Genomic DNA, 12948 nt, shown 5'->3' on the forward strand with positions numbered 1-12948 from the left:
AGTTTTTTTAATGGTCTATTTAGTTAGAATAATTCTTTGGAGACTGAGGAATTAGATCTGGATTTTCTAAAACTATCGGTAGGACATAGTTTAGCACTGGAGAAGCCATTTTCAGAGGAGGAAGTTTGGGAAGCAATTGTCAACTCGGATAGCAATAAAGCTCCCGGGCCGGATGGTCTGAATTTAGGTTTTTTCAAGAAATTATGGTCTTCTTTGAAGGAGGATATTATGTTGTTTTTTAAGGAATTTTATATGGGGAAGGAATGAGACTTGGAGGTGAATCATTCATTTTTTCCCCTTATACCTAAGAAGGATAATCCGGAGGGGACGGAGGACTTTAGGCCTATTAGCCTTGTGGGAGGTTTATATAAAATCTTGTCAAAGGTCCTAGCTAGAAGACTCAGCTTGTGCATTAATGAGATAATTAGTCCATCTCAATTTGCGTTTATTCAAGGGAGGAATATTTTGGACTGTTCGTTTATAGCAAATGAAGGAATTGATTATTGGAGGAAGAGAGGGTTGGAGGGGGTAGTCTTTAAGGTGGATTTCAAGAGAGCTTATGATTCGGTAGATTGGTTGATTTTGTTGAAAATAATGAGGAAAATGGGGTTTGGTGAAAAATGGTGCTCTTGGATGTATCAATGTATGTCAACGGCTTCTATTTCAGTTTTACTAAATGGTACTCCTACAGACAGAATTCGCACAGAAAAAGGACTTGGACAGGGTTGCTCGTTATCCCCCTTGTTATTCAATTTGGGTGGTGAATTGCTTCATTTGTTGTTAACTAAAGCAGTGGATATGGGATTGTTTTCGGGCTTTGAGTTGGGGGTTCAAGAAAGTTCTTTCAAGCTATCGCATTTGCAGTTTGCGGATGACCTTATTATTCTTTCCAAAGCTTCAATCCGGGATTTGAAGAATATTAGAAGGGTTTTACTGATCTATGAGATATTGGTGGGACTGAAGATAATTTAGCAAGAGCAGAATTTATGGAATAAATGTTGAGAAGGAGGTGCTAGCTGGTTGGTCTAATGAAATTGGCTGCTCAGTGGGTAATTTTCCAACAGAGTATCTAGGATTGCCTTTGGGGTCCAAGAGAAACTCTGTTGCAATGTGGGAGTCAATAGTACAAAGGTTTCATAATAAGTTGACTGGTTGGAAGGTAAACTCTTTAGCGTTAGCAGGTAGGGTGGTGTTGGTTAAATCAGTGTTGTGCTCCCTTCCCACTTATTTCCTTTCTATTTTTAGAATTCCAAAAGTTTTGTTGCAGAAATTAAATTCAATCATGGCTGCATTTTTATGGGGGGTTCGACAGATAGAAGAAACATACATTGGGTGATCTGGAATTTGGTCAATAAACTGAGAAGGTTGAGGGGTTTAGGGATTCTGAATTTAGACATTCTGAACAGAGCACTGATGGGAAAGTGGGTTTGGAAGTTTGTCTCTGAAAAGGATTCTTGGTGGAAGAGGGTGGTTTGTTGTGTGAACAATTTGGATCTGAATTCTAAAATGTTGGGGAATACTTCGACAGCTCGACCCTCTTGGATTTGGAGATGTGTGATTAATAACTTCTTTTCTAGTGATGAGTTTAGAGATTGCATTAGGAGAAACTTGCGTTTGAAAGCTGGAAATGGGCATTCTGTGGAGTTTTGGCATGATATTTGGTTGGGAGAAGTCCCTCTTAAAGACCTGTTCCCTAGATTGTATGCACTATCGAATAATAAAATGGGTAAAGTGGTGGAGTTTAGGGTGAACAATACAGCAGGCTGGGTGTGGGACATTCAAATGAGAAGAAATCTAGTGGATTGGGAGATTGAACAATAGTTGCAGTTAATTTCTATATTGAATAACATCTCACTGTCTCTTGAGGAGGACGATTACTGGATTTGGTTAGGGAATGTGGAGGGCTGTTTTTCAACTAAGTCTTGTATTAATCATATTTTTGACACGGAGGGTAATCAGGGGATTCAGGCTAAGTGGGATAAACATATTTGGGTCGGGATAGCTCCTCCTCGTGTTGAAACTTTCATATGGCAAGTCGTTCATCAGAGGGTGGCAGTTAAAGAGGAATTGTTGAAGTGAGGAGTGGTTGGGATTGAAGACCCTTTATGTTCGTTGTGTGGCAGGTTTGTGGAATCTGTTTCTCATCTTTTTCTGCATTGTAAGGTAGTTTGGGTTTTGTGGGCTAGATTTGCAAATTTGTGTAATGTTTCTTTGGTGATCCCTAATAACATCTTAGACTTTATTATTATGTGGGATGAGCTACAACAGTATTCCTGTATTTGGAAATTTATCTTAAGGGCGGTGTTGTGGACTATATGGAAATGTAGGAATGAGGTTATCTTTATGAAAGGGAAGCTGGATGTGGTGAGGATGTTCTTTATTGCTCGATTTTGAACAACATATTGGTTTGCTGCTAGTTTTGACGTTGTGCGAATTCCTTTTGACTCCCTAGTGGGTGACTTAACTCTTGCTGATTCGATTGGTAGACATGAAAAAAGTGGATCCAAACCTACTTGTTGGGTTCCTCCTCCAGACGGGTTCGTAAAGATTAATGTTGATGGGGCGATAGAGAGTGGTTGGAATAAAGGTGGTATAGGTGGACTCATAAGGGATAGCAGAGGTGTGTTGATTCACTGGTTTTCTGATAAGGTTGGGGGAAGACCTCCGATTATGGCAGAATTATTGGCGATAAAGAGGGGGTTGTACATGTTGTCTGATTCAGGAATTGGTCTTAATATGAGGATTATTTTAGAATCGGATTCAAGTAATGCTTTGTAGTGGATCAAGAACCCGAAACTAAGCTCCCCTATGTTTCTATCCTTGGTGAAGGAGATTGTTTCTATTATGGAAGGGAAGGATATTATGTTAAGGCAAATCTTGAGAGCTACTAACTGGGAAGCGGACAAACTTGCTAAGGATGGTATAGGATGATTGTTAGGCTATGTTTTGGTGTGTTAGGGTGTTAGACTCCCTTATATCTCTGTAGGGATTTTGTTTTCTGTCTTATGTAATTAGTGTTAAAGTTTCTACAGGAAGAAGTTTTTAAGTCTTATGTAATTAGGATTAAGGCTTTTAAAGTTCGATGTAAGGGATGGCAGTGTATTATTCTCCTGCTTAATAAAAGTATTAGGCACTCTTTTCCCTCTTCGTTTGTCCTTCATATTACTATTGTAATATGGAGGGCAACTAGAGGGTTTTTAATGAGGCCTAATTTTTTATCAAAAAAATAAAATAAAATGTTACATTTTGCTAGCTACAGTTTGGAATGGTCATATCCAATTCATGATATCACATTCAGTCAATTACTTATCATGAAGTAACTAAATCATCAGAAAAGTAATGTCATCCTAAAATCAACAAAATGACATGAAAGGTAAATACTGTTCATAAAGCTGTAAGAAGCATAAAAAGTATATTTGAAGTTTGCTAGCTATGGAAATAAGTTCCTATAATAAAACGTTACATTTTGCTAGCTACAGTTTAGAATGGTCATATCCAATTCATGATATCAGATTCAGTCAATTACTTTTCAAGTACTGCTATTAAATCACCAGGACTGCTATTAAACTCCATCAAGTACTGCAAGGAATTAAATTGCCAAAGTATTAAAGCAATTTCGACAACAGATAGAAAATGAAACACACCAACTCAAAGTACCTTTACAAGCTCCATGGTTAGACTAGTAGTTTCACGCTGAGCATCTGCACTCTGACAAGAGAATACCAAATAATTGCATTCAGAAAATGCCACAAATCACTATAAATTTTAGCAAAATGATTCATCAAACGATGACAACCAACTAGGAGGATAAAAAACTAGTTAGCGTAGGCTAAAACAACAGATAATCTTACCTGCAAATGATCTCCTATTTTTGCAGCAGTCTGCCCAACACTTGAAATACGTGAATCCAGTCTGGAAAAGCTGTCGAACAATTCATCTACACCTTTTTCCAGCTGAAGAAAAATAAGTAAAACCAATCAGTTCAAGACCCAATGGTAACTTATAGCTTGTGAATCACCTAAGAACTTTTTTTTTTTGGATAGAAGTTGGAGGTCTCATTAAAAACTCCCTTCGTATTCGTTCACATACTACAGGTATTTAACGAACATTGGAAGGAAGAAAAGAGTACCTCAAATTTTATTGATAAAATACCCGATACAAAAGACACCACGGAATATCCTCTCATGGTGATGTACACCATTACAACAAACACCTTAACCTCATATAACCTCATCCAAGGCCACATTCTAATCACCTTACTTCTAATTACACCACCAACAGTAGGAATAAAACAACGCAACAGAACATAATGCAAATTAAAAGCAACAACTACAACCATATAGACTAAAACAACCACAATTGAAGAGACAAAATCTAATGAGACTCGTCTTCTTCAAGAGCCCAAGAGTTTGGTTTGAATGAAGGCTCTATCTCATGCACCATGACCTTGAAGAAGTTGTCACCAACCTTCAATTCCACCATCGCATCAATTCTCGCATCAGCCTTTGTAAGGACTTGAATTTTTGCCCGATCAAAGGACGATGGAGACTGACAACTTTCATCGATAGCTAGTAATAAACCCCACTTATCAGCAATGTTCTTGAAAGTATCCCAATTCCATGCGTGAAAAGGAACACCCTCACAAACTAAATGTAGATGCTCGTTTTTATCCAGGGCCGAGTCGGAGCAGACTCGAAGCAATCGTAACCTAACCCGACCTTGAACCAGTTGCAGGCCCAACTCAAGCCCAATGGACGACAGTTGATTGCAGAGGAAAAGAGAGAGGTTAACGTTGGCTTTTAGCAGTTTTTTTTATATACGGGGGGATTATCAACTATCAGGGGGAGAGCATTTGAGGGGGAGAGGAGAACATAGACAGGACGGAAAGGAGAAAGAACAATTTGTAAAAATTTATGGTTAACCATTTTTGAAGCAATAAAAAGGAAACAATTTTTTTTCTTTTCTGATTTCATGGTCCCATTCAAAGGAAAACATCAATCGTTCAAAAGGGCAATAACATTTTCTCAAACAAAAACAACCAAAAACAGAAAGCATTAACAAGGAGGTCTTTTTATCTTATTTTATTTACTTTCTAGTAACTATTCGTATGCGTGTGTGGTATTTGTATTAAAAAGAAAACAAGGGTTAGAAGCTTACCTATTTGAGTCACTGGGATTAACACTGAAGCATGGATAGTTGTTCGGGAAACCTTGCATGTGGGTTAATAGTTAGTTTCTAGGTCAGGATTTTAAAATTGAAGAGTGAGGTTAAAAGAAAAATTTGGTCTAACTTACCTTGATGTGTTTGGGTCTTCACCGGAGTAGGAACTTTGGTCTCATTAGGTCGCCGGAGAAGTAGAGAGTCACTGTTGAGGGTGGTCATCGGAGAGGTTTTCTTAACCGGTGAGAATCGGGGGCCATTAGGACTCTCGGCTAAGAAAGAAAATAAATATGGATGGGATTTGAGGAGGAAGAGAAATATGAGAGAGTTTAGGTTTTTACTTAGTCCTTTCGATAGCCATCATCGGACAATTGGAGCGGTGGCGTTGGGAGGTAGCTGTTGAAGTCCACGGCTGCGTGCAATGAGTGTTGAAAAACCAGAGGAAGAAAGAAGTGAGGAACGGCTATTAGTTTTGTTTGTAGTTAGGTTTATTTTAATGTTAGGTTTAGTTTAATATATATATTAGGAATTTTGGATTAATCATTTCTTGGTCACCGAATCCTAGAGGTAAATTAGGTTTTAGTCCATTTAGTTTATTTGTTTGTACTTCATACTATTCAAGTATTTGGTATGTTGTTTTTTTTATTTCAGTCCTATGCATGCTTATGGTTTATTAGCAATTTAGGATCCGAGTTACCCATCCTTCATGTTAAAGTAGCTTGTATTTGTTTAGTATGCTGGTTACTTCCCTTAAATTTGTTATTATTGTGTTTTAATCACTGTTTTTTTCCTGTTTAAGCATGTAAGTTAACCCCTTTGTATATATGAATATTTACGTATACATATATTCAACTTGTATCATATTACGTTGTATATTTTATTGCATTATGTATAAATATATAGGATACATGTAGTTTCATTATACCATGTTTCGATGCTATGCATATAGGCCATTTAAGTTATACTTATTATTTTGTAAACATGATTTATTATTTTATAAATATTAATTGGGCATGTATTGTATGTTATAATTAAGGGTGAAATCATATTATTTTACTAAAAACATATGCAAGTTGTGCGAATATTTTATTCTATGCGATGGTTGCCCTATTTCTGTGTATATTAATATTGTTAATTACATGATACCCGTTTTGTATAATATGTATGAAAACCTCATTTGCATAACTCGACATATTACATAATCGGACTAAGGGTAATACCCTTTTATTTTAAAATTGTCTTGAGTGGCTTGTCTTAACTAATTAGAGAGCCGTTTTGACTATTTTAAATTAAAAGTGTGTCCCGAAAGTGAAACAAAAAAAATTGATTCGTCACCTAAAATTTGGGAACGAAAGAAAAGGAAATGTTTGTTTATTTAAATTTATCGAGAAAAGGTTGTTATAACTTTTAAGATCTGGTCTCGATATTTGTAAATAATTGAACATTCTTTATATTTCTAAAACGACTCGGTAATTTTAATTTAATTTATTTGAGTGCTTTTGAATGTTTTTAAATTTACATCTTTGTTTTATGGGATCAAAAATCAAATTGAATTCGAATTTGTAAAGTTCATTGCAAAGACACTAATTAATCGACTAAGTACCGTTTTAGGGCGTTGTGGGGGTGCTATTCCTTCCATGCACGTAACCGACTCCCGAATTCGGATTTTGGTAACGCGGACCTTAATTTGTTGTTTTAATTAAAATTAATTTGTATTTAAAATAACAAACATTTTTGGGTGCCCAATCACACCCTAATCAAAGATTGGTGGCGACTCTTTGAACCGTTTTTTTTCGATCGTAAAGGAAATCCAAATTTTTTTGAAACGAAAGGTCTTTTAAATCTCATTTTGTTTTTAAATTAAAAAGAAGAATTAATGTGGTTTTTAAAATTTCACTTTTTCACCTTTAAGAAAAATCGTTTCGACAGCTTGGCGACTCTGCTGGGGAACTTTTTTTTCGAGAGTCAGGCCAATAGTCGATTAATTAATCGTCTTTGCAATTGAAAGTTATAAATTCGTTTTAATTTGGTTTTTGATCCCTTGTTTGGTTTTTAATAAGTTTTGTTTGTATTTTGGTTTTTTAATTTAATTCGATTAACAATTAAATAGTTGTACTAATCTGTTTTCTAATGGTTTCAGAATAATTGTGTGTTTTGGGATTTGATTTTGAGTGTTTTTATTGTTTGTTTTTCGCTTTTCCTCACACACTGCACAGCTGCATTTTCATGACATGAGCTAAAACCCCGCTCCGTCCAAATTAAGTAGGAGTGAGAGACTATGCCCTCGTGTGGTTTTCACCTCCGCATGTGATAGTGGATTGCTCCTGGAGCTCACGTCTTATGGTCCTCGTGATGGTAATCACCTCTGCATGGACATAAGGAGGTGTGTTCCCTCGAAATTGAACTCGATCCACTAAAGCCTGTGATGGGCCAGGATTGAGGGTTTGGTAGCCCAAGTGGGCACCGACAATGACAATTCGAGAACCTATTACTTTAGAACCGAACCCAGCATATAGTAAACATAGAGCCTGAATTTAGGTCGAGCCTAACCTAAACCTTAAGAGTCTCGTGAGCAGGGTACACAAAGAAAAGCTTTTTGAGTCATTTAATTTTTCTTTTTGAATAAATGTATGCGAACTAGAAATCATGCGGTTAGGTTTATTTTTCTTGAACAAGCATGCGAATTAGATATCATGCGGTTAGGATTTTTTGTGAATGAAGAAGTATGGGGTAGATATCATGTTGGGTAGGATCAACTAAAGTATGATTGGTTAGCCAGCATGTGAGGGTAGATTTTATTTGATGTTTATGGTACTTATTTTGTTGTTTATATTATGTGCACTAACCCATTTTTGTTCTATGTCTATTTTATTTGGATTTTATTGCATTTACATCTTCATGTCATCACAAGGTGTTAATTGACAAGTGATTAACTAATGAGAAGGCTAGACATATTGGGACAAGAAATTCTCAACCATGTAGTCAAAACCGGGAGATCCAAAGATGTTTGACTGATCATGAAGAATGATATCCGTTGAATGAAGAAACCAAGCTGATTGAAGACTTCCTTTAATGGGGAAAAGGCCAAGATGTTGACTCAAGAGATAGATACAATCATACTAAGGACAAGAAAAGCCTTCACAAAGACATGAAGACCACTTCGTATTGAAAGTAAACATGGAGACCTCACGATTCGATTTAAAGACATCTGGCATCATCAACGGTGATAAAATACACCGACAAATTTGGGTTCAATGTTAGATTCCATGAAGAATATGGCTCAAGGAAATGAATAAATGAAGAATCACATTTATATTTTGACTACATGGTGTTCTGAATTCTTGTTGTCTAAATGAAGATTGTTCTATAGTGGTCACTTTTAGGATTAACACCTTGTGCATTTACATTTGCATTCTTATTAGCTTCAATTTATTTATTTATTTATATTTTTTTGCTATTGTTGCTTTTTGTCCTTTTGTTATTTTATTTGTACTAACCCATTTTTTATGTTGTTTTTCTCTTTGTCTGCATTGCATGATCATGACATATTCAAAAGATGTTGATTTGTGAGTGGTCATCATAGTAAAAGGTTTTCATGATGGACAAGGGGTTTCGTGATCAAACAGACTATAACACAGTCAAGAAATGGCATCCTGAGAAAGCTTCGAAAATAGTGGAGAGTTGCGCACATAAAGATCATATGTCTGACGAAGAGCACAAGGAGATAAGAGAGATAAAAGAGAAGAGGTCCAAGATGATGGATAGAATAGATGCTTTATCCAAAGGAAAGGAGACTTATACCAAAGAAAAGAAAGAGCTCGATGAAAACAATCTTGAGGTGTCAAATACGCAAGGGACTACTTTAGAACCTGCTGATTCTGGCCAAAATGAGAAATCACGCACAATCATTGTTCGTATCAACAAGTTGTTTGGAAATGCCAAGGAAATAGTGGCAACTATAGAAGTTCAGAAGGATGAAAAGAAGACATGCAGTCAAAACTCGTTGGTGTTTGATAGACTACTCCCAACATCAGGGAAAATAAAACTGGAAACTCCGGTTCAACCCAAGTTGAGAGGTGACTCTCGTTGTGATTCCATCCCAATATCATATAAGGAATTGTATGATGAACTGATAGAAGCCCGAGAAGTGGCCCCGCATTATGTGAAACCTTTGCAGCCTCCATATCCAAGTTGGTATGACATCAACGTTCGTTGTGAATATCATGCTGGGATTCAAGGACATTCTATTGAGAATTGTTCTACCTTCAAACGTCGAGTCCAACTTCTACTAGATCATGGAGTATTGGAGTTTGAATTGAAATGACAACCTAGTTTGGTAACAGATTATCATGTTGGGTTCGAACCAAAAGTGACCAAAGGTAAGAGTATTAGTGAGGACATCCAAGAAGAAGATTGTTTGCCAAAGTACGGAGCTCAGATTCGTTATTTAAGAAATGAAAATGATAAATTGAGCAGAGAGATGAAAACCATACGAGATGATTTTCAAAGGATCAGTCAAGCTTTTAAATTTGCTGGTATAGTAAATGTCCCAGATGAGTGGATAACATGAGTAGCTAAACTGAAGAATGACGCTGAACAGTGGAGAAGGAATTTTAAGGTGCAAGAAGGTCGAGCCGAGAAGTTTTCTCATGATTTACAAATTAAAGAAAAAAGACGCAATATAGCTGTTGATAATTTGGGAAGATATCAGGCCGAAATTCAAACGTTGAACAGATCCATTGCCAATATGAAAATCTCATATCAACGCCACAAGCGAGAGAATGACGCTGAGCTAGAAGTCGTTAGAGCCAAGAATGAGAAGTTGATGAAGATTGTGGATGATTGTAGTGATCTTATAGAAGAGCTTCATAACCAAAATGACTTTCTTACAAGGAAGATTCAACAGCAGTGTCTACAGCTCCGAGAATCGGCACTCAGGATAGAGAAAAGAGACAACGTCATGAAAGAAGCTATGACCCAAGCAAGCAATGTGGCTCATAAATGGGTTAATATAGCTGGCTTTGCAAGAGAATTGAAGCAGATTGAAAACTCGACCCCCGAGCATGAGTGGAAATTAAATTGGCTTTTGAAGGAGATAGAAAAGTTCGGAGTGAAAGCTGTCCATTATATGTAAAGTTTGTTTGATGTACCGAGACCTTTGTGTTCAATGAAAGTTGTTTTAAGATGGTCACTCTGGAATGACACCTTTTGTATTTGCATTTGGCATTTGCATTTACATTGTATGTATTTATTTAAGCATTTTACATGCATTAATTATAAAAACACAAAAATAATTTATGGAAGGATATGTGATAGTAATCACAAGATCCTCCATTCATACTACTTCCTCATCATCGTGAATAAGCAAATGGAAGCAATGGAGCAATCTCATAAGGGATCACAAGATCAGTTGCAAGAGCAGTTAGTCGGGTCACAACAAGATACAAGGAATCAAGCATCGGGTTCTTTGCAAGGCGTATCGAATCAAATGATCCAGGTATTGGTACCACAGGCTGCTGGTAAAGAGAAAATGAAGGATAAAGGAAATCAATCTCATCAGACTGGTACATCAAGAGTGATAATTTGCCCTGGAGCGTCTAACTCAGACCTAGGGATGAGCCTCATCAATTATGAACAATTTGAAGACAAATTCAGGTGGTTGAATGAAGCCATTGAAGATATGAAGATTGTTAATGCCCCTCACAAGGAGTTAGAAGCTAGAGAACTCTGTTTGGTCCCTGATTTGGTCATCCCACATGAATTTAAGGTGCCTAATTTTGAAAAATATGATGGCACTAGTTGTCCCTTAATTCATCTGAAGATGTTTTGTAGAAAGATGGAAGGGTACCTAAATAATGACAATATGTTGATTCATTACTTCCATAATAGTCTTGATGGGCCAGCTGTAGTATGTTATAACCGTTTGAACAAAGAGCAGATCAAGACATGGGTTAACTTAGCTGATGCTTTTTTGGGATAATATCAATATGTTAAAGGCTTAGCCCCAAAACGTCATGACCTTCAAAGGATAAGAATGAAAGCTACTGAGAGCTTTAAAGAATATGCCCTAAGATGGAGAGGAGTGGTAGCACAAGTTCAACCTCCTTTGTTAGAAGAAGAAATATCATATATGTTTCACGATTCTCTTCCAGCTCCTTTCTTTGAGTTAATGTTGGGAAAGTCGACGAATAACTTCAAGGATCTTATGACAACTGGAGAGTTAATTGAGGATGCAATCAGCAAAGGAAACTTGAAAGGCACTTCTAAAAACCCAACCGATCAAAAGGAACAAACTGATGAGATGAATGAATGTTACGTCCAGAGCTCTCAAAGCCGTAAAAGAAAAGGGGTAGCGGGTTACTCGAGACGTCCAAAGAATGTCCCAAGATCGAAAAATGCTTTGAAAGTGTTCCAAACTCCTATCTCAGATCTGTATCCCCATTTGATTGAAGGTCAATACCTCACACCGAGGCCAGTGAAAGTACAACCAGGCCCTTCTACTTATAGCTATGATCAAGATAGTGTCTGTGATTTCCACTTGGGAGCATTGGGACATTCTACGGGAAACTGTAGGCCGCTGTTAAAGGAGATAGAGATGCTTGTGGCAAATGGGACGTTAACAGAGGAATTGGTGGAACAGTTGATGACGAGCTCGAGTGGGGCATCAGAGAGCAATATGTAACATCCGTTTGAGTTAAGTGCCACGACATTATGTGGGTAATGGGGCATCCTAGGTAGGAAGAGATCATTTCATTCTATCATGAAGCTTTATTCCATTTGCAACATCATGTTTGAACTTGTTTTTCATCATTTCTTAGTTTTTTTTTTTGTAATGATGTTTAAATAAATTCATGTTACTTTAAGGATGGTGAGCATTGAATTAAATTTGCAACTTGATATTCTTTGAATATCAACTGAATTAAAAAACTCTGTAAATGGTCAGAGTTATTGTTCTTTGACAAAGTGACATGATTGAAACCTGATAAAACAAGGACCTTGACCTTATCCCCATAATATACAATCGAACACTATACCATTTTCTTGCTGGGACCGATATAGCCTTATTCTATCATAAGGAGACAAACAAGAGGCTTGGTATTCAGGTATGTATAGGAGCGGACAACATGGGGCATCTTTTGTGTATGATGTTATAAAACCAACTAGATTTCACTTTTGTTGATGATGTTCAATGATGATTATGGTCTTTACAGATGGAATAGTCGAGTAGGTGAATCTAGTTTAGGTAAATTGCTTGGAAATTGAACTCTAACGATGAGATTTGCTCACTTTCAACAACACCTAGACTATGACAGGTTCTTCTTGACAAGCTTTAGAAATTGGATCCGTATACCCAGATTATAATATTATATGTATACAATAAAGCTTGAACTGTCCCTCTAGAGCAATTGGTTAAACTCCCCGGCTTTATGGACAAAATTTAGCTAGCCTGATAAAAATGATTATATATTATATGTATACAATAAAGCTGAGCTATTCCGCTAAAGCAATTGGTTATAGAGGAAACTCGAAATCTCTGGCTTTATGAATAGATTATATTCAAACCATGACCTTGATCGGGTACCTGACAATTTGGTGTTTGCTCCACTGTGATTGTCAAGTTAAAGACTTTGTGATGAGATGAACCCTTCAGCTAGCCCGATAGAGGCAAATTATAATAAAGCTGATTTCAGCTAGCCAGACAATGGCAAATTAAATCAATTTTATAAATAAGGAGTTTCGGTAAAGATGGACTAAGGGAGTCAAGTAACACCTGTTATAGTCAATTTC

At 36.8% G+C, this 12948-nt stretch overlaps 2 protein-coding genes across 2 annotated transcripts in view; one reads left to right on the forward strand and one right to left on the reverse strand.

The window, feature by feature from the left end:
• The window catches only part of LOC120201408 (exocyst complex component SEC10b-like), a 36274-nt gene that overhangs the window by 15547 nt on the left and 7779 nt on the right, over positions 1 to 12948 (reverse strand). Inside the window, exons 3-4 of the mRNA XM_039202023.1 lie at positions 3852 to 3953; positions 3658 to 3708 (exon numbers count right to left, since the gene is read on the reverse strand). The gene's annotated coding sequence lies outside the window, so the exon portion shown is untranslated. The remainder of the gene's footprint in view (positions 1 to 3657; positions 3709 to 3851; positions 3954 to 12948) is intronic.
• On the forward strand, positions 604 to 2778 carry LOC120201411. Its single transcript, XM_039202025.1, has 4 exons — positions 604 to 951; positions 1007 to 1159; positions 1246 to 1700; positions 2418 to 2778. Exons 1-4 carry the CDS (start codon positions 604 to 606, stop codon positions 2776 to 2778), a joined length of 1317 nt encoding a protein of 438 aa, XP_039057956.1.

Source organism: Hibiscus syriacus, unplaced genomic scaffold (genome assembly GCF_006381635.1).
Source record: "Hibiscus syriacus cultivar Baekdansim isolate YM2019G1 unplaced genomic scaffold, ASM638163v2 tig00007204_pilon, whole genome shotgun sequence".
Taxonomy (NCBI): Eukaryota; Viridiplantae; Streptophyta; class Magnoliopsida; order Malvales; family Malvaceae; genus Hibiscus; species Hibiscus syriacus.